Source organism: Aristolochia californica, unplaced genomic scaffold (genome assembly GCF_029961685.1).
Source record: "Aristolochia californica isolate CCGP_79_NKW_82.1479 unplaced genomic scaffold, dmAriCali1.0.hap1 SCAF_14, whole genome shotgun sequence".
NCBI classification, from domain to species: Eukaryota; Viridiplantae; Streptophyta; class Magnoliopsida; order Piperales; family Aristolochiaceae; genus Aristolochia; species Aristolochia californica.
Window position 1 is genome coordinate 6,792,261 of NW_027181815.1, and position 21,157 is coordinate 6,813,417.

The 21,157-nt window shown below is 40.2% G+C and overlaps 2 protein-coding genes and 1 long non-coding RNA gene across 7 annotated transcripts; 2 read left to right on the forward strand and 1 right to left on the reverse strand.

Annotated features, from left to right (window-relative positions):
* The first annotated feature begins 1,847 nt into the window (after nucleotides 1-1,847).
* Nucleotides 1,848-5,248, forward strand: LOC137950615 (uncharacterized). The gene is made up of 3 exons (XM_068797182.1): nucleotides 1,848-2,348; nucleotides 2,447-3,185; nucleotides 4,032-5,248. Exons 1-3 carry the CDS (start codon nucleotides 2,020-2,022, stop codon nucleotides 5,070-5,072), a joined length of 2,109 nt encoding a protein of 702 aa, XP_068653283.1. The 5' UTR covers nucleotides 1,848-2,019; the 3' UTR covers nucleotides 5,073-5,248.
* A 745-nt stretch (nucleotides 5,249-5,993) lies between these two features.
* Nucleotides 5,994-10,618, forward strand: LOC137949942 (uncharacterized). The gene is made up of 4 exons (XR_011111909.1): nucleotides 5,994-6,320; nucleotides 9,593-9,936; nucleotides 10,027-10,186; nucleotides 10,531-10,618. It is a non-coding gene; the product is annotated as an uncharacterized lncRNA (long non-coding RNA).
* On the reverse strand, nucleotides 10,240-19,969 carry LOC137949940 (protein EMSY-LIKE 3-like). 5 transcript variants are annotated; one of them, XM_068796198.1, is made up of 11 exons: nucleotides 19,897-19,969; nucleotides 19,717-19,798; nucleotides 17,116-17,324; nucleotides 16,899-17,008; nucleotides 16,516-16,771; nucleotides 16,216-16,434; nucleotides 16,059-16,127; nucleotides 11,692-11,937; nucleotides 11,530-11,598; nucleotides 11,364-11,427; nucleotides 10,240-10,837 (listed from the first exon to the last, which is right to left on the reverse strand). In XM_068796198.1, exons 3-11 carry the CDS (start codon nucleotides 17,200-17,202, stop codon nucleotides 10,641-10,643), a joined length of 1,317 nt encoding a protein of 438 aa, XP_068652299.1. In that variant the 5' UTR covers nucleotides 17,203-17,324; nucleotides 19,717-19,798; nucleotides 19,897-19,969; the 3' UTR covers nucleotides 10,240-10,640. The 5 variants fall into 5 exon arrangements, with proteins under 5 accessions (XP_068652299.1, XP_068652296.1, XP_068652295.1 ...); XM_068796195.1 differs by lacking the exons at nucleotides 19,717-19,798; nucleotides 19,897-19,969 and adding an exon at nucleotides 18,715-19,120 and having other exon boundaries at nucleotides 17,116-17,318; XM_068796194.1 differs by lacking the exons at nucleotides 19,717-19,798; nucleotides 19,897-19,969 and adding an exon at nucleotides 18,715-19,119.
* Between the last annotated feature and the right edge of the window lie 1,188 nt (nucleotides 19,970-21,157).

Sequence of the window (21,157 nt, forward strand, 5' to 3'; positions counted from 1 at the left end):
TTTTAATTTTTTCCAAAGGAAAAAGTTTTTTTTATTTTTTTATTTTATGATCTCGCACGTGCGAGATCATCTTCTCGAGAGGAAGGGGGAGATTATTTCTCCCCTGTTCTGGTTTTCCGCCGAGACGACGCGGAGGGAAGGGAGTTACGGCGCCGGAGAGGACCTATCGTCGGGGATGACGGCCACGATGGAACTGGCGGCGACAGAAACAGAGGCAACGACGAGAAGAGGAAGAAATAGAACGGACGGCCACAGAAGCGGCCGACGAGCAGCTGCGACTGCGGTATAGACGCCGGCGAACAGCTACGACGGCGGTAGAGGCGGCGACAACAACCGATGGGAGGGTCGACGGTGATGAGGGGGGAGAAAAAATTTCCCCCCCCCCTCGCTCCGGCTCCCCCGCTCGCTCGCGATCCCTTTACCGATTAATACCGATCCGACTCATTTCGAGCTGACGAACCAAACTTAGCTTCGTTCGAGCTCGGCTCGTAAGGTAAACGAGCCGATTTCGGTACTCGAGCTCGATAAATGACGAATCGAACCGAACCGAACTGAGCCAGCTCGCGAACCTGCTCGGTTCGAAGCCACCCCTAACCGTAGTGGACAAGGAAATAAGACTTTGCACATGCTGATGTGGCAATTTCCAAATCACGTGTATTTGTACAAGTCCGCGTTTTTTCTTCATCCTATTCTTTTCTAAAGTAGAAAAAAAAAAAACAGCGAAACTTGTATTTGGTCTCTTTCGTACGATTTTGAGGCGGTCACAACTTGTATATGCTCACTTGATTCCAGCTTTAGTAATTTGAAAGTAAATCTCACGAAATTATTCCTTTAAACTGCTTGAAAGAACCAGTTTTTTTTGCAATGAATTTCCCGACAAGTACACCAGAAAGCTGAAGGAGAAGGTCTGATCTTCCATTGGTCGATGGCACCGTGAAGAGAAGGGGAAGCAATAACTAAATGGGATCACAGCCGAAAAGCAGGGCCCACTAGAGAGTCGAAGAAGGAAAAAGAAACCAACGAAAGCGGAAAATCTAGGAGATTTGGACGCATAAATTGATTTTTTTTTTTTTTTTTGGGTTATTTAAGAGCATGTTAATTAGTTTCAAATTTTGACAGGTTCTGAAAACCTGAAATGCCTGACTCGTTCAAGTAAACCTCTAAATCCATGTCTTCTCTCCCCCGTCAAAGACTCCAACGCGGAGACGACTAAAGATCCCAAACTATTTTTCACATGTAGCCAAAAGGTTGTTGGTCAAAATGGAAGGGATCTCTTGCCCCTTTTTTACTTTGAAAGCAAAATTCTTTACAAACACAAATACATCTAGGACTATTATCTAGTCAGAAGTAAAAATAAAATCTTTATAGGTGTTTTTTTAATAGCTTCAGTGTCACCGTAACCAAAGTTCTTAAATATTTTTTTATGCTCCTAAAAGTTACCAATATGTGTTCAGCCCCGGGTACTGGAAGAGGTGGCCTTGAGGATCCAAGCGTCCGGATCCGGCTTCTTCGATAGGAAACGAACGGTAGCCCTGGAAAGTGACCCAAAAACTTCGTTTGTCGCCTATGGGGGCGGGCATCTATGTGGTCCGGCCGATAAAGTGATTAGGTTTTGCATTTCATTCTTAACGTCCTAACCTACCGTAGGAAACGACAAAATTCTCCCGGGGTAGTTACGTCATTTTCTATATAGCCGCTTAACAAAAAATTTAAAACTCCACGGTCGATCAAGTAGTTTCCTATGCATCTGAGGGTTAAATTTGTCATACCTGGCCGGATCTCCCATGACTCGTTGAACAGGGAGTAGCGTGCTCTATCTCGAACCGATATATACCCCCGGGGAGGACGACGAGAGGGGGAGAGGCGGAAAAAAGAAGAAGCCCGAAGAAAAAATGAAATAAAAACGATACCTAACGATGAGGCAAGGAAAAGATAAACAAAACCCTAGGTTCCCTGGGAGGATTTGAAAATGGTGGATTTGTACAGGAGGTGAAGACGAGACATGAGAATAACAACAACATGGCCAGAGCCGACGATGTACAGAACGATTCATGGGGGACGTGGGAGGAGCTCTTGCTGGCGTGCGCCGTCAATCGTCATGGCACCCGCAACTGGGACTCCGTCGCCATGGAGTTGCAGACCCGGACCACCTCGCCTCTGATTCTCACCGCTCAGAACTGCAAACACAAGTATCGCGACCTCCAAACCCGATTCACGACGGAGGGTGGCAAATTCCACGACGGAGGCGACGAGAATGATCACAAGGCCATCCCGTGGCTCGAGGAATTGCGGAGACTTAGAGTCGCGGAGCTTAGGAGAGAGGTTCAACGATACGATGTCTCGATCGTGTAAATCTCTCAAACTTTTTCTTTTTTGGAAAATCTCGTGGTTGGAATCATTTTACGATTTATCAGCGCGATCTGACGGTTTCGTCGTCTTCTTACAGGTCTTTGCAATTGAAGGTGAAGAAGTTGACAGATGAACGGGAAAGAAGCCTGCATAAGAAGGATAACGGCGGCGAGAAACTAGATCTGGTGAAAGACGAGGCCAACGACGATAAAACTGACGAAAAGGAGAAAGGCAGCCTGGATGAGAAATCATCACCGGCAAACGTCGCCCAGAAGCATCTCACCGGAGACGAGTCTGACCGCGAGAACCGGTCGTTTAGCGAATCCAATTCGACGGATCCGAAAGAGAAAAATCGGGAAACTGGACGAGAGCAACCTGATACAAGACCAGAGGAGAGGTTAGCAAAACCGGAAACCGCTGCCGGAAAAGCGGATCTAACCCCCACCGACTCCGCGGAGGAGAACCCCGTCAGGGAAGCTTCGTACAACGGAAGCTCCGATACCGTGGCAAAATGTCCACCAGTGTCACCGCAGGTAAAGTCACCGGAAGCGGTCCGGCCGCCGGACTCGGGCGAGTCGACCGAGTTTAGAGAATCGGTGGCCGAGTCGAACGCCGCGAAGGAGAGTAGCGACGTTCAGAGCTCGGCCAGTTTGTCGAAAAAAATTCGTGGGAAAAGAAAGCAGACCGGTGATATTTCAGGCGAGGAGCCAGAAGCCGACGAGCTTTCACCTGTTAGTAAGCGCACCTGCGTGAAATTGGAACCGTTTGTGGGATTGCTCGAGATTATCCGCTCGCACAAACACGGGTCTCTTTTCGAGCGTCGGCTCGAAAGCCAGGTATTTTCCGTCGTGATTTTTTTAAAATTTTAAATCGCAAAATTCGTCCGTTTTTCTCTGGGAGTCGTTGGTTTTTCTGCGCTCTGCGTATTACCAACCACCGATATCCAGAACAAACTCAAGAATTTTTATTAAAAATCTCATATTTATTATAAAGCTCCGTTTCGTACTCAAAGCAACGAAAAACTTAGAACCCGACTCGCGATAACTTTCTCCTTTCAAATTCTCGAGAAGTAACCCTACATAGTTCATTTTCTCTATATGTTATTTATTTGTTTTCATAGTTTTTAGTGAATTCTAAGATCTGTCTGTTCTCCTTTTGCGGCGTCATTTGCTTATGTGTGCCCAGTATCTCCGTGGATCATGAACTATGAGCGTGAGCCCTTAACGTTTGTACGAGTTGCTGATCCGCGCGGATCATGGTGCCTCGTAAGTCGTGGAATGTATCCTCATGAAACATTCAAGGCTTAGAGCGACTTCCAGAGAAAATTGAGTTGCTTACGCACTGGGCGCGTCGGAGGGAAGGACGCGGGTGGGATCGTGGGGCTTCTGCCTTAATTGCGCACTTTGTGCTGGCCGGTGCCCCCGTGTGTGGGATTCGAGAGACAAATCGACGAAATTACCCACAGAAAATCAATTTTTTTTTTTTTTTACATTTATAATTCCCTGTGCCACGTCATGATGTGATTAGAGTATTAGTAGCGTGACACGTGTCCTATTGTTTACCTCGATCATTCTGGAATACCCACGATCTGCCGATAACATTTGCACTAATTTTTGCTTTTTGAGATGGCAAATTAGGAACTCTAAATTTGGCTAAAACCGAATTGTTTTCTCTTAACGCAGGAAACCGAAGATTACCAGCGCGCCATTCGGCAACACGTCGATCTGGAAACAGTGAGGTCAAAGCTCGAGGAAGGCCTCTATGCTGAGAGCACCCTCGAATTCTTTCGTGATTTGCTCCTCCTATGCAATAATGCCATCGTCTTCTTCCCGAAAAACTGTATGGAGTCCACAGCTGCGTTTCAGCTGCGCGAGATTGTGACAAAGGAACTGAGAACCACAATTAGGACAACAAATCCTCCGTCCAAAGAAGAGACTCAGGCGTCGGTGACTTTACCAGCCAAACCCAGTCTCAACACGCCGACTCCCCCCAATAATCCCGAGAAACCCAATGCATCGGCACCCTCGACTCTCTGTCGCAAAAGAAGCTCGATTGCCTTAAAGGCTTCCGATGATTCAAAAGCAGCGGACAAAGCGAAAACTGAAGTCGAGGAGAAGCCGGATGTTGAGCCCGTGGAACCTGATAACTCTTCGGCAAATTTGAATACCGAACACCGTATCACCAAGAAGCGGACGAGGGAGAGGTCTGGAACCGGTCCCAGAGGCGCAAGGACGGGCAAAGGTCGCAGTAACGGTAATAACAGCAACAGCAAGGCCCCCAGCTCTAGCCCTAATCCTAGCTCGTCGGCGAAAGCCACACCTACGGCCGAAGATGCAGAAAAGGAGAACACAAACACTGTGACTGTGGCGAAGAAGCGCAGCGCAGCAAACTTCTTAAATAGGATGAAACGAAATTCGTCATCTAACGGAACTTTGTTAGAGACGTTGAAAAGTACTGTGAACAGTGCTAACAATAGCAAGGGACAGGACGTGAAGAAGGGGGGTAAAGGAGATGGGCGTAGAGATCAAAATTCGCGGGCGGGATCCGCTTCGAAACAGGTGATGCCAGAGCAGAACATTCCTGTTACGAAAAGGAGCGTTGGACGGCCACCCAAGAAGGCGACCCAGCAGTCCGCGGTGACGCCGGCGGCCCCTGCGAGGGGGAGGAAGGAGCCGGGGGGGATGGAAATGAGGACGCCCGCGAGGAAACGGGCGCGGAGATGACTGGTAGCAAAGGCGGATGATGTAAATTACTGGTTAATTTTGTAACCATTTACTGGCTTTTATTTTTCAGTTTTTTTGTAATCTTTTCTTCCTAGCACCACGGGAATGTAAAACTCCACAGTCAGTAGCGTTTAAACTTAAAAGCGTTATTTTAACGAATTAAATGATTTCTTTTAGGCAGTAAAGACCCAAGGCAATTGGTATGTGCTGAAGTGGACAATTATGTCAAGAAGAGTGATCCTTGAGATGTCGTGTGTGCATTGATAATTCAGAAGTGATCTCAAACAATCACATGTCAATGCCTTCCCATTCATGTATCAATTTCCTCAATGTTGTTACAATACTTGCTTTGTAAACCAAAACGACCCTTTCCTATGCCCCTCTCATATTCATTAATACAGGTTAAACATATTTGTGGTCATCCATTACCAGTAAACTATATAATATATACCACGAGTTAGCAAAGTTGTAAACCAAAAATGCTACGTTATCACATAGTTGTAGTTCACAAGAGTATGCCAGATTTCTATCAAGATTACAATTTACAAGGCGGCTATTCCCAATCCTCGCCATTAATTCAAAAGAGAAGGTTACATAAATGAAAAGACAAAGAGGGGGACCATCTTGCTTTTCCACCTTGAATCATAAATATTCATCAAATAGAAATTTTGGATGCGTCGATTCAATTTCAGGACCCGAACGACTCGGATTGACTCACGTTCCCCTCCGAGTCACAGAATCCGCCTGAACCAGCGAAATCCATGTCCTTAATCCTTGCCAAATAACATTGTTCTCAACCGTTTCTCTCAGTCTCACTCGTCACTTCTGCCTTTTATAAAAACAAACTTGCGCAACCCAACAAAACGTACACCATAATCTCTCTAGAGCTCAGACGGTAACTTCTCTTTACCTTCTCTCAATGATGACTACCACCTTTACTGTGGACTCCTGCAAATTCGAAACCCCCGATGGCGTCAACCTCTACGCTCGGATCAGGGACGATTTGGTCATTGTACTCCTCCATCCCTTCTCTCTACTCAGTGGCTCTCAAGTCCTCCTCAGAGAAATTGCGGCTGGGTTAGCAGAGAAGGGTTACAGAGCTGTGACTTTTGATACCAGGGGCGCTGGTAAATCTTCTGGAAGAGCGTCGTTGACGGGCTTTTCTGAAATCCGTTATGTAATTGCTGTTTGCAAATGGGTGTGTGATAATTGTCCACTCAGAGGAGTTTTCTGGTGGGATCTTTGCAGGTAAGTTTTTTTTTGTTTTTTTTTTTTTTTCTCTGTTTTTGCTTCGATATTTCGTTTCAATTTTTGTTATGTTTCGAGTTGAGGGATGGATCCTGAATGGCATGGAATAGGAGACTGAAGTTTTGGAGTAAATTTGATATTTGTATACATTTGATAAACTAATTGTGACTTTGAGTACCAAACCTGTAGGCTTTCTTTGATGGAATCTTTTGCCGAGGGGGTGATGATTTATAGTATGGGATTCCTGTAAATTTCTCATTCAATTCGTGCTTACGTGGCTTCAATATGAGACTTTGAAAATTTTGTTTGCTAAATTAACTATCTGAAATTTTATCGGGAGATATACTCCCAATGAGGTGTACAAAACAAAACAAGAAATGGATCTCTTTGATGTGCTTTAACGTATTTTCTGAAATTTGACCTTCTGTCATTCTGACGGTGAAGCTCAAGCCTTCTGTTCGAGTATCTATTTGATCGTTCTGTTTGTTATGTAATCCAGCGAAGATTAGATTTCAGATAAATATGTGCCTTAGATGTGCGTGGATGCAGTGGCAAGAAACTTTTAGGGGACGAGGGGAGGTAATCATGAAGGAAAGGGTGCAAAACACATGAGTTTTCATATTTTAGGGGACAATTTCCCCCTAGGCTCCAACACTTCTCGTACATATGAATATCTGTATGAGGCCTGCTGAAATTATGAGCCTGACATGGGTGTCCTCTGTTTTGTGCTTGTGCTTGTTCATACGATTCTTCTGTTCAAAGAATAAGAGAAGCTTCTCTCATTCAGAGATGCACAATGTAGGGCTGCTGTATCAATGTGTTGGCAAAGATACAGTGAGTGTTTTGTTAGGATCATCTGATTGAAAGCTGAAGTCTTGCGTTATGAGAGCCTATCATGTGTTTTGGTGGGAATTGCAAAAATGGGATGCTGTGTAGAATAAGCAAGTTGTACATAGGTTGGTTCCGTTTTTCGAAATGTGAAATACCACAGAAATTTTGGCAATGAGAGCCTGTTTTTCATTGTCATTTGCAAGAGATGGTGTGTTTGACTTCCAATAGAATATGTCAAAGAGCAGTAGTTATGACAAATCAGACTGTCAGGACTCTGGTAATCTAATACAGTTTCTTGATACACGTGTTAGAAGAAAGTAGTGGAGCACAATTGCTCTCCTACTCATAAAGAAAAATGTTCTCCAAGTTGACAATCTTTTATTCCTCCTTTACAATATGAGCCTAATGGTCTGAATTCCAGGTGGAAAAGAAAGATGGTGAGTATCTGACTTTTAATTCTAAATAACCTTTGTCAGAAGTCTTTTGTTGAAGTTAAGGGCTTGCTTGACTTCAAAATGCTTTAGACTTTCATTTAAAAATAAAAAGAGGAAGAAGAAAGGTTTAGGCTGTGAGGAATAAATAAAATATTAGATATCCAGCATGTCATAATCAATAAAATTTATACTTAGGGGCATGTGAGTGTTCAACACATAACTGAACTGTTAGTGAAATGGTGCAAAGGAAAGGAAAACTAGGTCCATTGTTCTTGAGCAGTTAAGATGGTGACTGGTGGGAGAATATGGTGGAATATGGTGGAAATGAGGAAACTGTGGATCAGGGAGGGATTCCAACCAGTGTCCAACCAGTGGCTCACTAAGGAAAGACTCAAACAAGTAGCATGGTGTTGCAATTATCACAAATATAACATCCACATAGTGCCTACTAACCTCATTTTATGCTATGGTTGGAGCAACTACATATATGAATTCTGAGAAGTGTGGATCAGGCTTAGTACTGTGAATCTTACACAGAAATATGAATATGACTCCAGCCTTGTAGCAAATGGGGCTATGGAGCACTCATATGAATGGGAGGAAGCTTATCCTGTTATATTCCGACTACGATAATGCTAGTTCTTTATGATAATGGTCCACAGAAATGTGGATCTTATGGAGCTAGAGTATATTCTTATATAGCTGCATTCCATTCCTAGCTGCCAGTAGCATGTCAGTGAGTTCTCTTGAGTTCTCACTGCAGTGTATCGTATTGCTCATTAACTCATTAAGTTCAGAGTAAGAATAATGACTAAAAATCTGGGAGTGAAGACAGTTAAATGGCATGAAATCTTTATTAATTTCAACAACAAAATATAGATAAAGATATGTTGCAATGTGGATTTTCCATTAACAAATGAAAGCTAGAAACACTAAAAGTTCTGAGGGAACATGTGTCATAACCTTAACATTTGTCTCTCTTATAAATTTTAAGAAATGTAGGGGTAGCTTACTTTAAGAGGAAAATGATTAGTCACTCAGCAATTCTCTTTCAAAAGAAAAGAGCTCTCTTTAAAGCTTCTAGGACAGTTCCCCGCCTCAAAAGAAAGCTTATAAGACCCAAAATACAGGAACTTCTCCAACTTGCTTCCAGGAGCTGAATATGTCATGAGATGTAGCACGAAGAAGTTAACAAAAACATAAAAGTATCACTTTGAGTAAGGTCATAGGAATTATGTTTCTTCATACAGCTTTACATTTTCCAATAGTATGATTATGTTTTTATGTTTAGTAACTGATAAGTGCTGTTTGAGAAAAGTTTTAGACACCTGGCCAGGTTCCTCCTATCCTTTTGCTCTCTTCTATACTGGAGTGAACTGGCTCCTTTAGGAGTGAAATTAAGGGAGAAAAGAAAGCCCACCCATTGATTTGATTGTCACCACATAAACACATTATGAAATTTTCCAGTAGATGAAACGATCCAAAACTTTGTTTCAAACCGAATACAGAATAGCTTGATATGACCAGCATGGAGGAATAAAGAGTGATAGTCGTGTATTCCAAGATGAAGATTACTTGGGATGTAGGCTTCTTTATTATAATTTGTTTGTTTCTCTGGACGCTTGTAGTGCTTTATTTGTTATTTTTTATGATAGGGTTTTTATATTTTAATTTTTAAATGCAGGAAAACTCTGTTTATCCATGAGTTGATGTCATACATCGTACTGTAGCTCTCCCAAACTCTACTCTCATGATTTTGTTCTTTTATATTTTTACTGGATTATAACCCTTGCTGTAGACTTTTGAGAAGCTTCCTGATATTTAAACATAGTATGACATGCAGCACCAATTTCTTCCCTTTTTAAGAAATGGTAGAAGATGCCTGCATTTTAGTTTTCCTTTGCATTCTTTTGGATTCGACTCTTGCCTATGAAATCTTTTATCAACAACTTAAGATTCTACTGTAATGTTTATTTTATGTTCTTTGATTGGGTGCACCGATTTCAGGTTCTGCTGTTGATCAAGTTGAACAAGTAATTGGTTATGTTAGCTTGGGATACCCATTTGGTTGGATTGCATCCATTCTCTTCGGTAGGCACAATAAAAGCCATTCTGCAGTCTCAGAAACCAAAACTCTTTGTAATGGGCACCAGTGATGGATTCACTAGAGTAAAACAGTTCAAAACAAGCTCAAATCTGCGGCAGGACTTGTTGAAACAAAGCTGTTTGAAGGGGTAAGTCACCTCCAGATGGATGGATCTGATTATGAAAACGAGAAGGTTGATTTGAGCATTCGCTTCATCGGTTCCTTGTCGCATGGCCAGCGTCCAAGCATGCAATCACTTTGTCTGGTATATTGATTCTCAGCTCTTTCATTTTTCCATTAGAAGACTTGCGTATTGTGGATGTATTTACCTGCAGATTGATTGAATTTTTTGCAGATTTGCTACCGTTTTATTGCCCAGCAGGGTTCGAGCGCGGGCGGAGTAACTCAGCACCACCTTGTCTCCTGCTGACCATTACCTTTCATCGTCTAATTTGAGGACTTTAAACTCTCCTCAGGCAATTGATATTTCTTCTAAGAATGCCATGGATCCACTAGTAAGTCCTTGCCTGCTATTTCAATTGATAAAGCAGAAAAAAGCGAAGAGTGATTTTTGCAAAAAATCAAGGCTCTGTTCCAGAATTTTAATGCATTGTCATGTCAACAACAAGTACATATTTATGTCATAAAGGCAAAACAAAGATAAAATGAGTTACTATGTAGCTAACGCCAGCAACTCTACAAAGGAAGCCTATTCCAAGAAAATCTTTACATTGTCGCAAGATGTTTGAATTCTAAATAATTTTACATGGGGCTCTCAGCAGTTCTCGTGGATCTCACTGAATTGCTGCCCTAGTGTTACAACAAAAACATTAACACATCCATTTTCCACCATATGAAGGGCAATTGCATGGCCATAGGTCATAAAAGTGGAGCACGGGCTCTCCATCAGGGTTTCAGAATTGCACGAGTCGCTCTTCAGCTATTTCAGATGTCTTCATCAGCTTCTTCTCAATATTGCTGGTCATCCGAGCCGCCGCCCCTACCTTCAACAGCCATACGATCACCCTCCGATCCGTCACCTCTACTCCCTACACCCAAGTCATCGTCGAAGTCTGCATGCTGGGACCCACCACCATATTGACGGTTTCTCCACCCTCGATCTCGATCCGTTGATTGCCCATGTGAAAAAGGGTGCTCACCCTCTTCTGCGGCAGGCCACAGCAGCCAGTATCATAAATCATTCTCCAGTAGACAAAATGGATGTGTCATGCAAAGAGGCAAACAAAAAAACAAAAAAAATCAACAAAAACTTGCTGCCAATGATGATGAGAACTTTTTGAAAGGTCATACATGAGGCTCCGAAAAACCCCAACTACAGCTTTCTAGGGATATTTTTACACCACATAATAATGCTGGCCAGTTTTAACAACGCCAATCCAAAGAAATCACGTGCCACAAAAGTTTTCACTGGGGAGATCATGAAAGTTTATGAAATTACTGGCAGTGAAAGTTCACGGGTTGCAACGATTACTTACTACTCTCGGCAAAGAAATTCAGAAATTTACTTTTCACTTCAAAACACAGTTTCTTTGGGACAACAGGCCTTACAGTAAGCAAAAAACACAGATTTTATCCATATGGAAAAAATTATCCATCCATCCACTATACAATATACAGAACCTAAAAAGGTATAAAATATCAAATAAACAGTTGAGGCCTAAAAATATTTACCACTTTCACCATCAGAAGCATCTGCAAGCCGTGCAATTGCATCAATTAAGGATTGTTCATGCTCCTGCCATTCATTCCAAAATGCTTAGTTCGTGTACAGCTGAAAATGAGAGCACTGACAAGCTCAAGAGAATCAAGATCTTTCAGGAGTAAGAACAAAGCTTACTTTCAGTAATTTCTTTGCTTTCTCTATGTCAAGAGGATCGGGATGACTAGCACCAAAAACTCTTTCCACCTGCTCAGCATAACAAAAGAAAAGAAAAAAAGGGCAATAATTGAGATTAACATGTTTACCTTGTGAATAGATGGTCAAATAGTCAAACCATACCTCCTTTATTAAAGTATCTGTGTGTAGGATCTCAATATCATCTGAATTCTTCTTTCCGATGCCATTCTGGGATGGAGGAAAATCTTTCTTAAATTGAGCCTTCGGTGCCCCTCTCCCCCTACCTGCACCAGGAACAGGGGTTCCTCGCCCCATGGGCTTTTTTATACCACGGCCTGGCCCGCCCCGACCTGTTCGACGGGAAATACCTGGATCCTCACCTTCCCATCTTATGTCCTCAGGAGAAATCTAAAAAAATATCAAGTAGAAAGACAATTACAAAAAGACCCCCTTAAAGATAACCGAGTGGCTTGCACTATTCAATTAGATAACAGTCAATTCAATTAGCATATAATTGAAGATCAAGGCCCTATTATGTTTTCTGTTCAACAACAAAAGCTGCAAACGAGGAGAGCAATGATCAATTTTGTTGTTGGAATAAGAGCAACACTAATCCACCTATACATGGTTGAAGTTCGGAAAAAAAATGACAAAACAAAATTTTTGGAGTATATGAAATCCAATCATTGATGATATTCGTTCTTAAAAGCATGGAGTCCAAAGAGCCTTTGAATTTGATCAGGACTGACATCAACCATGCTAGTTACAGGGCTAACCAAAATTCAAGAGTCCAGATCATTAAAGACCCTAACTCGTTTTCTCTGCCATTGCAACAGCTTCAGTAAATGATTTTCATCTTGTGGATGAGAGATTACTTCAGTTCTACTTCAGGGTTATGCAATTTCGTAACATCACCAGTTGCTGTCATCTCATTACTCACGCAATTTAAGTTTGATCCACTTAATTACCACTGCCATTATACATGCATCTGATAAAGCATAATTGTTCATGAATGCAGGATACTCAACTCAAGCAAAACCTGCTTGGAATGACTTGTTATCTACTAGTCATTTGGACTTGGATCTGCTCCATTAATACCAGTATTAAATATGAATATCACCAAATCAAGGTTAGATTACCATGAATAACAGTGATAATTTTTATTTTTTAAAGAAATAACAGTGATAACTTAGTACCTCGTAAATTGTTTCTGTCAATCTTAATCTCAAATCTCACCATAACCATTTCATAACACCTGATTTTAAATGAAACTATAACCAACTCCAAATTTGGATCCTGTGAAATAAAACACTGACTATGACACCTGCAACTATGGAAGTAACTACATTATTAGCTCAGTAATTAGTAAAATATTCTTTTGGAATCAAAACCTAAACCAAGGGTGGCCATTTTCGAAATCCATAACGTATTGGGATTTCTCGACAATCAATACATCTAGGATGTTATGCATTATGTAACATTGGAGATGCCCCCTGTAACATTCTCTTAATTATTTCTACTGAAAGTCACACATTTATAGGGACGTTTTATAACAGGATGTGTTCAAGGGTGTAAAAGAGACCTCTGCTTCATGTGGCACCCTGTTGGCCATAAATAAATTTGACCAACTCATATTTAATTTGAGGCCCCTCAAAAATTTGTGACTTATCAAGATATGTTTAGGTGAACGCCCACCTATGACTCCAATACTCAGCATAATCATTTCATCCAGACCTTATATTCATCCAAATTTACATGGGTCACCACTCAGCAATCAGCAGATTACCTGTTTCCAGACAACCTCAATACTTAGGGTATTCAACTTGGTGGAAGAACCTGATTTTGACCGTTACCCAATGGTGATAACTGCCAACACTGTCATCCAAACAGACCTTCAGGTCCAGGAAGCTCTATCAATTCTGTTGTCTCCAGATAAGAACTAGAACTCAAACATAACTAGAGAACAAACTGTGTTAATTCACTAGTGATTTTAATTATTGAATTCCATCCTAGAGGAACCCTGGGCCAGTACTTATGTAGTCATAATTCTCTGTTGCGAACTAACAATTCCAAGTCAAGGTTAACTATTGGAGGCAAATTTTTGTTTCAGAATTAAAAACGAAGTTGAAATTCAATCCATGCTACCCAAGCTACGAAAGCAAAATTTCCTAATAAAAAATGACCTCAGAATCCAAAGACCATTACATTCTAACTCACATTCTGTTGTGGAAGTCCTAATTGAATCCAACTTGCCTGTCTAACCTTAGTACCTTTCTAAACTTTACCACTTAAAAAATTTCTCTCCCAAATGACCCAAAGAACGATATGGACAGGTTAAATGTTCAATTAATGTCATACATATAATAACCTTGAGGGGACTGTCAACACTGCAGCTCGACAGGCAGGAAGAAAAACCCCAGTGAAAGAATCAGTTAAAATCATGAGATAGATTTTAAGTAGAAAATCAGGAATATAAATCAAGTTTATATAAGGACATGCATAATCTAATTTAACCATTAAATTAAGATCTGATGGCTTGAATTCCATTACTTGCTATTCTACAATTTCTAAAACAAAATCCTGTGTGTTTATTGTTAAAATCCATGTAGTTTTTTCTCTCTAATTTTTCCTGTTTAAGTTGTACTCTTTAAGATAATGACATTGTTATTAATACAATATAAAATTAAAGGCAATCTTATCAGTATTGTGACTTTTTCAGAAATGGGATGGTGCAAGCAACAGAATCCAGTTGCATGCACAGAAAAAAGAATAATGTTGAGTGAAAAAAGTCCCACATTGAAAAATGAGAAGAAAAGTTAATGGGTTATGAGGTTAAGCAATAAATCTCCTAAGTAGCTAGTCATTTTAGGATGAAAACGGGCTCAATCCAAAAATCCAACTTGGTATCAGAGCAGGTCACATGTGCAGGCTAAGGCCCAGTTTGTGCTATCTAAGTTATTTGTAGGTTGTGGGCTCCATAAGGTAGGAGTCTGCGTATTGTAGGCTCCATTGAGGAGTCTGTGTACCCCATTAGAGGGTTTGTGCCAACGTCTCAGGCCCATTACCTTTAAGCCTGCACGTGAGGGGGAGAGTTAAGTGGGAAAAATCCCACATAAAAAAATGAGAAAAAAGTTAATGAGTTATTGGGTTGAGCAATAGACCTCCAAAGTAGTTAGTCATTTTGGGATAGAACCGGCTCAACCCAAAAATCCAACAAATAAATAAGTAGAAAAATGTGAAAGTAACTCGCTTTAAGGTTTAAAATAACCAAGAAAACCCATAACTTTCTAGTTCTTCTCACGAGATGAATGTATAGGTAAACTGAGAAATTATATTTCAAAAAGTCTTTCTAATGTAAATATCTGTGTTAATCCTTTTCCTTGGACAAAAAGGTCAATCTTAACAAAATCCATAGACATGCTAATTCTTTGCATGCGATCATCTCCATTTAATTTTGAATCTAACCATACACACAATAGAAAATTGGAGATATTCAATGTGACAAGAAGAAACTTGTTAACATCGTCTAGTGGCTTAGTGTTTGCATGAGTTTAAAACTTGACTAGGTCTGAATTTAGGCCAATGCAGATCCATTTTAAAGATTCAAGTCCTAAAAGAGATTACTGAAATGAAATATTTGTCTGATTCCAGCCCAATGACATGGTCTTACGTAGGAATACGCCGTCCTAACAAGGATGACTGACAAGATCCACTTACTGGGCCAATAAGATCATTCCAGTTGGGCAATGATATACACTTCCAACTTAAAATAACATAGAGGATGTATTAGAGCAATTGATATTGATAATTGGCAAAAAAATGCCTAATACTTTCACTCAATGTCAGAATTTTGATTTCCTTTTCTAGATTAGCTTATCTCCTTCTTTTCTAAATGATACTTAAAATTTGACCTTGTTACCATGCCATTCACTTAATGTTGAGTCAGCACGCACAGAAGCCTTTTCTCCACTGAATGGTTTTTTCACTCTACTGAAATACTAATAGCATCAAAGTTTTATTCTAAAAACATAAGCTCCACATCCACTCCCCCCCTCTCTAAATGCACGCATTTATATTGGCAGAAATTTCCATCGCATAGCATAACCTTCATGAAATGATAGAAAAATTACATAAAAATTTCATTGGCAATGAAAAAATTTGTCAGTCAGACCTCAAAAGTCCAATACCTGAAACAGTTAAGAGCAAGGAGATTGCTATAAAAATCAAATTAAAAAAAGACACCAAACATAAATAGGCAGGTCATAATTATCATGATGATAATCTTTACCCAAGCAGCATATGTCACAAAAAGTAAACAACACAATCATCCCTTGTCATAGCATAGATATTCAAGGATTCAGCAAATTCTTTTTATCTGTTTCAACCATAGATTCTTAGAAAATCAATCCTCGAATTTCTTCTGAACCAGTGGTATTTTTCATTGATGAGCCTAATCTTCATAAATTATAGGAAAAAGTGTAACACCAGAGACATGCATTTGGTTTGGGAAGTTTTATACAATACAGTACCTCTTTGAGATTGACCCACTCCCATGTCTCATTTGTTGTATTCATATCATAAACAAGAGCGTGCAGGCCCTGACAGTGATTCATAAATGCACCATAAGCTCCAGGTTATGCTTAAGTTGAGACCACAAGAGAACTTCAAAGTGCAAGTATCCAGTACCTTCACAGGGTCATAGTCAGTTATTACTGCATCATAGAAACTGTTATCTTCAGGCCAACGTGTCATCACTTTCCGACCAACAAGTGGATCAAAAGGCGATGCTTCATTTGGTTCATTTGCAGCAAGTGCACCAGATGAACCTCGATTTGCTACCTGACCGATTCCAGTAGGACCTGCAGCTGGATATTTCAAAGAAGATAAACCAGCCACTGGCTGACCCTGTAAAGATAGAAAAACACAAAGACAAATTACTTTTAAGCACATAAAAGCAAGCCTTCTTTTCAAACACTTTAAACTTACCGGTTTAGGCTTCTTGCCCCTAGCTCCTGCCGCAGCTCCTCGTTTTGCCATGGATGATGATGGTTGCATGGGACCACCAATTGTTTGTTGATGCAAAGAAGGGGAAGGTGCACCTATTGAAAGAGAGGGAGGGACAGATTGAGATGTCTTCTGTTTTTTGCGAGATACAGACACAGTTGGACTGGGTAATGCATCATGAGCAGGTTGAGAAGTACTGATCAAGCCAGGCTGCATCCCTCCCGACTGTCTCCACTCCCTAAAAACAGAAAGATTTTAACATACTCTGAGATTAAAAAATATTCTCCAGATAATTTCTAAAATCAGAATTTCAAATTTCTCAATCTAGAAGAGCTGCAAAATTCAACTAAGATTTCCAGATGAACCTTATCCTCCGAATAATATCATCCGCATTAACCCTGCCAAGAAGCTCTCTGTGTTCTTCATCAGATACTCTGAGCTCCTTCCGAAGCTCTGTTATCAAACTTTCTTTTTCCTGAATGACACAAAATCTAATTAGAAGCTGCAATTCTGAAAATAGCTCATATTATTGAGGAAATCCATCGAAAGAAACAAAAAGTTGATGGATGCATAGATGGGTACCCAGGTAATAGCATCAGATTGGGCTTTAAAAGCACGCAAAACTGAGCTATAAGCTTCTTGCTCAAGCCGGTGAATCTGTGTCTCCATATCAGTATGTACCCGTGGGTTATATGGAAGACTACCTGCAATTGCTGTTCTTCCATTTCCAGCAACACGGCCCCCTCTGGCAACTCTGTTTTGATGTGAGGGGGGCAGATCATCATCTGTTCCTGCAGAGAGATTGGAAAAGAGCACAAGAATGATTCACATGATGTAAATAACCAGAAATGAGTGTATGTAAATCATCAAGAAAATAGAAATTAACAATATCCGACTCATTATTCCTGATGTTTACAGTTTTTTCAGTCTGTTAGTCATGCATCTGGAAGCACTTGCAGCAAACAATTCCAGCAGAGAGTCTTCACAGATTTCATATCCAGCAAGATAAGAACATCACCCCCACATAAAGTACATCAACTTTTGATGCAAAGTAAATGTATGCCACTGCAACTACCATTATCTGTTGAAATCTATCCACTAAAGACAGATGTAGGATACAATATATGCATTTCTATTTGTATGTCTAATGAATGGAAGGTGATCGACTGTAAAAACAAACAAAAAAAAGGGTATGAAAGTCTTGCCAGAGAATCACATTATCTGAAAAAATCTTCTCTAAAAATCATTTGAGAAATGGGTTGACACTTTAAAAAAATTGCCATATTTTAACAACTTGAGGCATTTTCTCTAAACTGAAAGATAAGCAACATTAAGGGGCAGCTTATGCTCATCAATGATTAAATACGGAAGTCAATATCAAACAGAATATACTCAGAACAAGGAGCACAAAAAGGAGCTCCTAAATCCTCTATATGAGAAACCGCCCCTAATGGTCAAAACTTCTAGGGCCTCAAACTAAATAACCACCGGAGTAAATAAATGGCTGATAAAAAATTATTATTAAATAATCACATTCAGTTACCATTAGAAGTGATCACTGACACAAAAACTAAAAGTGAAAAAATTCTGCACTTCCATCTGTAATGGTTGATATATAGAGAAGGCAAAACTTCGAGAACAGTCGCCAGACTAACAATAACTTCTTAATTTTCTCTTCTCCCAACGAAGTTCAAAATTGGAGGAATAAACCCAACCACGATGAACGCAGTGAGGAGCCACAGAACTGCTTTTTTATTGTCAGGAATCGCCTCTTTCAACTAAAAAAGAAACTTTCCTACCTACAACGGACCGGACCTCGGGTCTGTTTTGAGATTACGAGCATAATGACCCAGCAAAATAAGACAACATCAGGATTTTGGAACAAAAGCAACAGTACCTCAATATGTCAGATAAGCTGGCTAGGAAAGAAAACGTAATCGTGCGAAAGGGTATCCAAGCCAAAAATCCTAAAATAGATCACTAAAAACCAATGTCCAAACCCTAATTCTCTCTCCTTCACTCCAACGACTCGTCAAAGTGCGCTCAGTGACCCCGAGGAAAAATCGTTTCTTTAAAGAAGAATGCCGAATGAATTCTGGCACAGTGAACCCAAGTCGAGATCCAAAGAACCAAGACCAGCGAATTCACACCAAATAAGTAAAATACATAGAAGAAACTAACCACTGCTGTCTGAAGGATCGTAGTCCATCGCCAGATTTATGTAAACGATTGCACTTTCAAATGAGGAACTTCAAATTAGATGAAAACTCGCCGAAACGCGACGGTGGAGAAACTAAACGCCTCCTCACGACCGGCAACAACGAATGGCAAAACGCGAAAGTTCCATAATCCCTTGTAGTGACAGCCGAAAAAGCATCGTAGAAAACCAAAGAAGGAAACTTGGAAGTGGTGCAGCAAGCGAGAATTGGAAGCGCGAGGGAGAGAATTTTTTAGCTGGAGTGGCAAAGACGAGGAGAAAAACGCGAGGGGGGCGAGGGAGGGAGCGGGATGGGGGGCTACGGGCAAACACCGAAAGAGGCAAAACACGGACCCGAAAGCCGTCTAGTGACGCCCTTTCTCTTTGGCTTATAACAGGTTTGAGTTCCGGGATTCCTTTGTTTCATGTGTAGTGAGAGGCCTTGAGACGTGATCTAGGGCTTAACAGGTTCTGGTTTGAAAATAAGAGTCTCCAGACCCTCCACGCCAATCTCCGGCAGAGATTCCCTTTTCCTAGCGTGTTTTTTCTACAAACCGTTGTGAATATTCTTGGGGTGATCAACCTGCTGAAACCCGATGCACATGTGGGGCCTATCAAGTATTAAACCCTAAGTAAACAATTTGTTCATAATTGAACCATAAAAATTTACTAGCTGATTTTTCTTTTTCTCTGGGTTTTTTACATGTAACAGACTAGAACTAAGGACCGGACCCAATTGAACCGGTTCAACCAAATTACACATAAATGTCAGAAAGGATTTAAAAGAATTCTTGTTTAAAAATAATTATTTAATGTTTTCACATGATCTTATATTTTTAAGAACCGAGAGATAAGGTTGATTTTACTCTATTTTATTTTGGATTGAACCAAAGCCGAGTCCTGGGTCCAAACCACGTTTCAAAACTAGAACCGAAGGAAAAGCCGGCCGAATTCCTAAAAGTCAGATGAAGAGAAAATGAGAGGACCTAGGTTTCCATGACTGTAATCCAGAGTATCCGTATCCCAAAAGCTCGGGCTTTCGTCACCTTCCGGTTCTACTTCTTCATCCTGCAAAACCATACTTTCTTCTTACATTCACCGGCCAACATACGTATGTAGAGAAGATAACATAAGCGGAGGAAAGAGGTTCAGGATGTTGCCGTAACCGGATAATCAGAACTGGCTGGGTAAAACCTCCACAGATAGGGGTGCCAGTTCCCGGCGGCGAATGCGGTTTGCACATTCAGAAAAGCCAAGGAGATGAGAACGAGACCAAAGAAGAAAAACCCTCTAAGCTTCATGATTGAATCTCTCCTCCTTCCATCTCTTGCTTACATACGATAAGATAGTCAAATGACTATTTAAAACCTATATTAATACCGTCTGTATTCTTACTTTTAAAGAGTTTTTCATAATCCATTTATTTACCTCAAGAAATGGGTACACATAGTTTCTAAATTTAATAAATAAAATCACAATGAATGTATAAAAAAAATCTCTATAATAAAGTCAAAACACTACAAATTAAATAAAAATATTAATTAGGTAATATTCTATAACTCTTTTATTATAAGTAATTTTGACTTCTACCAATGAATTTAAATTCCATAGCCGAAAGTGTCTCCTAGTAAATGTTAAAGATCATGACAGAGCTATAGCCCACCGAATTTGAAGCCTGTCCCAACAAATTTCATCAATTACTATAGACATCTCTCCCAGTGAAATACAAAATTTATTGGCATGAAATTTCCCAATAAAATGTTTTCACCAAGTGACATTTTAACTTCTCCCACAAAAAATTTGTTGGCGGAAGTTTTATTTCTTGTAGCGCATCTAATTTAAACAACAAATAGTTAGACATGTATTGAATTAAGACGCTAAAGGAGAGAACGTTCAACATAATCCACACCATATGTCTAGGTATAATCCTTTGCAACCAATCGAGTCTTGTATCGATTAATAAAGTCATCTGAATTATAATTTACTAATTAAACCCATCAACAACCAACTATTATACCACCAACAGGTAACTCGTACAACCCCTGAGTATCCCAATAAATCAGATTAACCATCTCCTCATCTGTCTCATGCTTCCACTCACTACAAACTGTCATTTTCTACACAGACTTAGGAATAAAAATAGAAGACAAAGAAAGACAAATGAGAAAATATAACAAATTCAAATGAGGGATGATGAGTAATAGGATTAAAACATTCAAGTTCATGCAAAATAATAGAAATGGCAAGGTCATCATAACCAGGTTTAGAATTCATCGGATTAGCAATCAAAGGTAATGACAATGACAATGGTGAAGAGAGAGGTTAAAGTTGTTGATGAAATATCCACTTACTTATCAACATGTGAAAGCAATGAAATATCATACTCCCTCTAAATAAAACATCATCAAAAGACATAGGACACAACAA

Coding starts and splice junctions, on each gene's coding strand:
- LOC137949940 (XM_068796194.1), bottom strand. CDS start 18,742: ATGGACTACGATCCTTCAGACAGCAGTG. Junction 17,325..18,714: donor CGATCCTTCAGACAGCAGTG/GTTAGTTTCTTC, acceptor ATCTCTCTGCAG/GAACAGATGATGATCTGCCC. Junction 16,128..16,215: donor CTGACTATGACCCTGTGAAG/GTACTGGATACT, acceptor AATCACTGTCAG/GGCCTGCACGCTCTTGTTTA.
- LOC137950615 (XM_068797182.1), top strand. CDS start 2,020: ATGGCCAGAGCCGACGATGTACAGAACGATTCATGGGGGACGTGGGAG. Junction 2,349..2,446: donor CGATACGATGTCTCGATCGT/GTAAATCTCTCA, acceptor GTCTTCTTACAG/GTCTTTGCAATTGAAGGTGA. Junction 3,186..4,031: donor AGCGTCGGCTCGAAAGCCAG/GTATTTTCCGTC, acceptor CTCTTAACGCAG/GAAACCGAAGATTACCAGCG.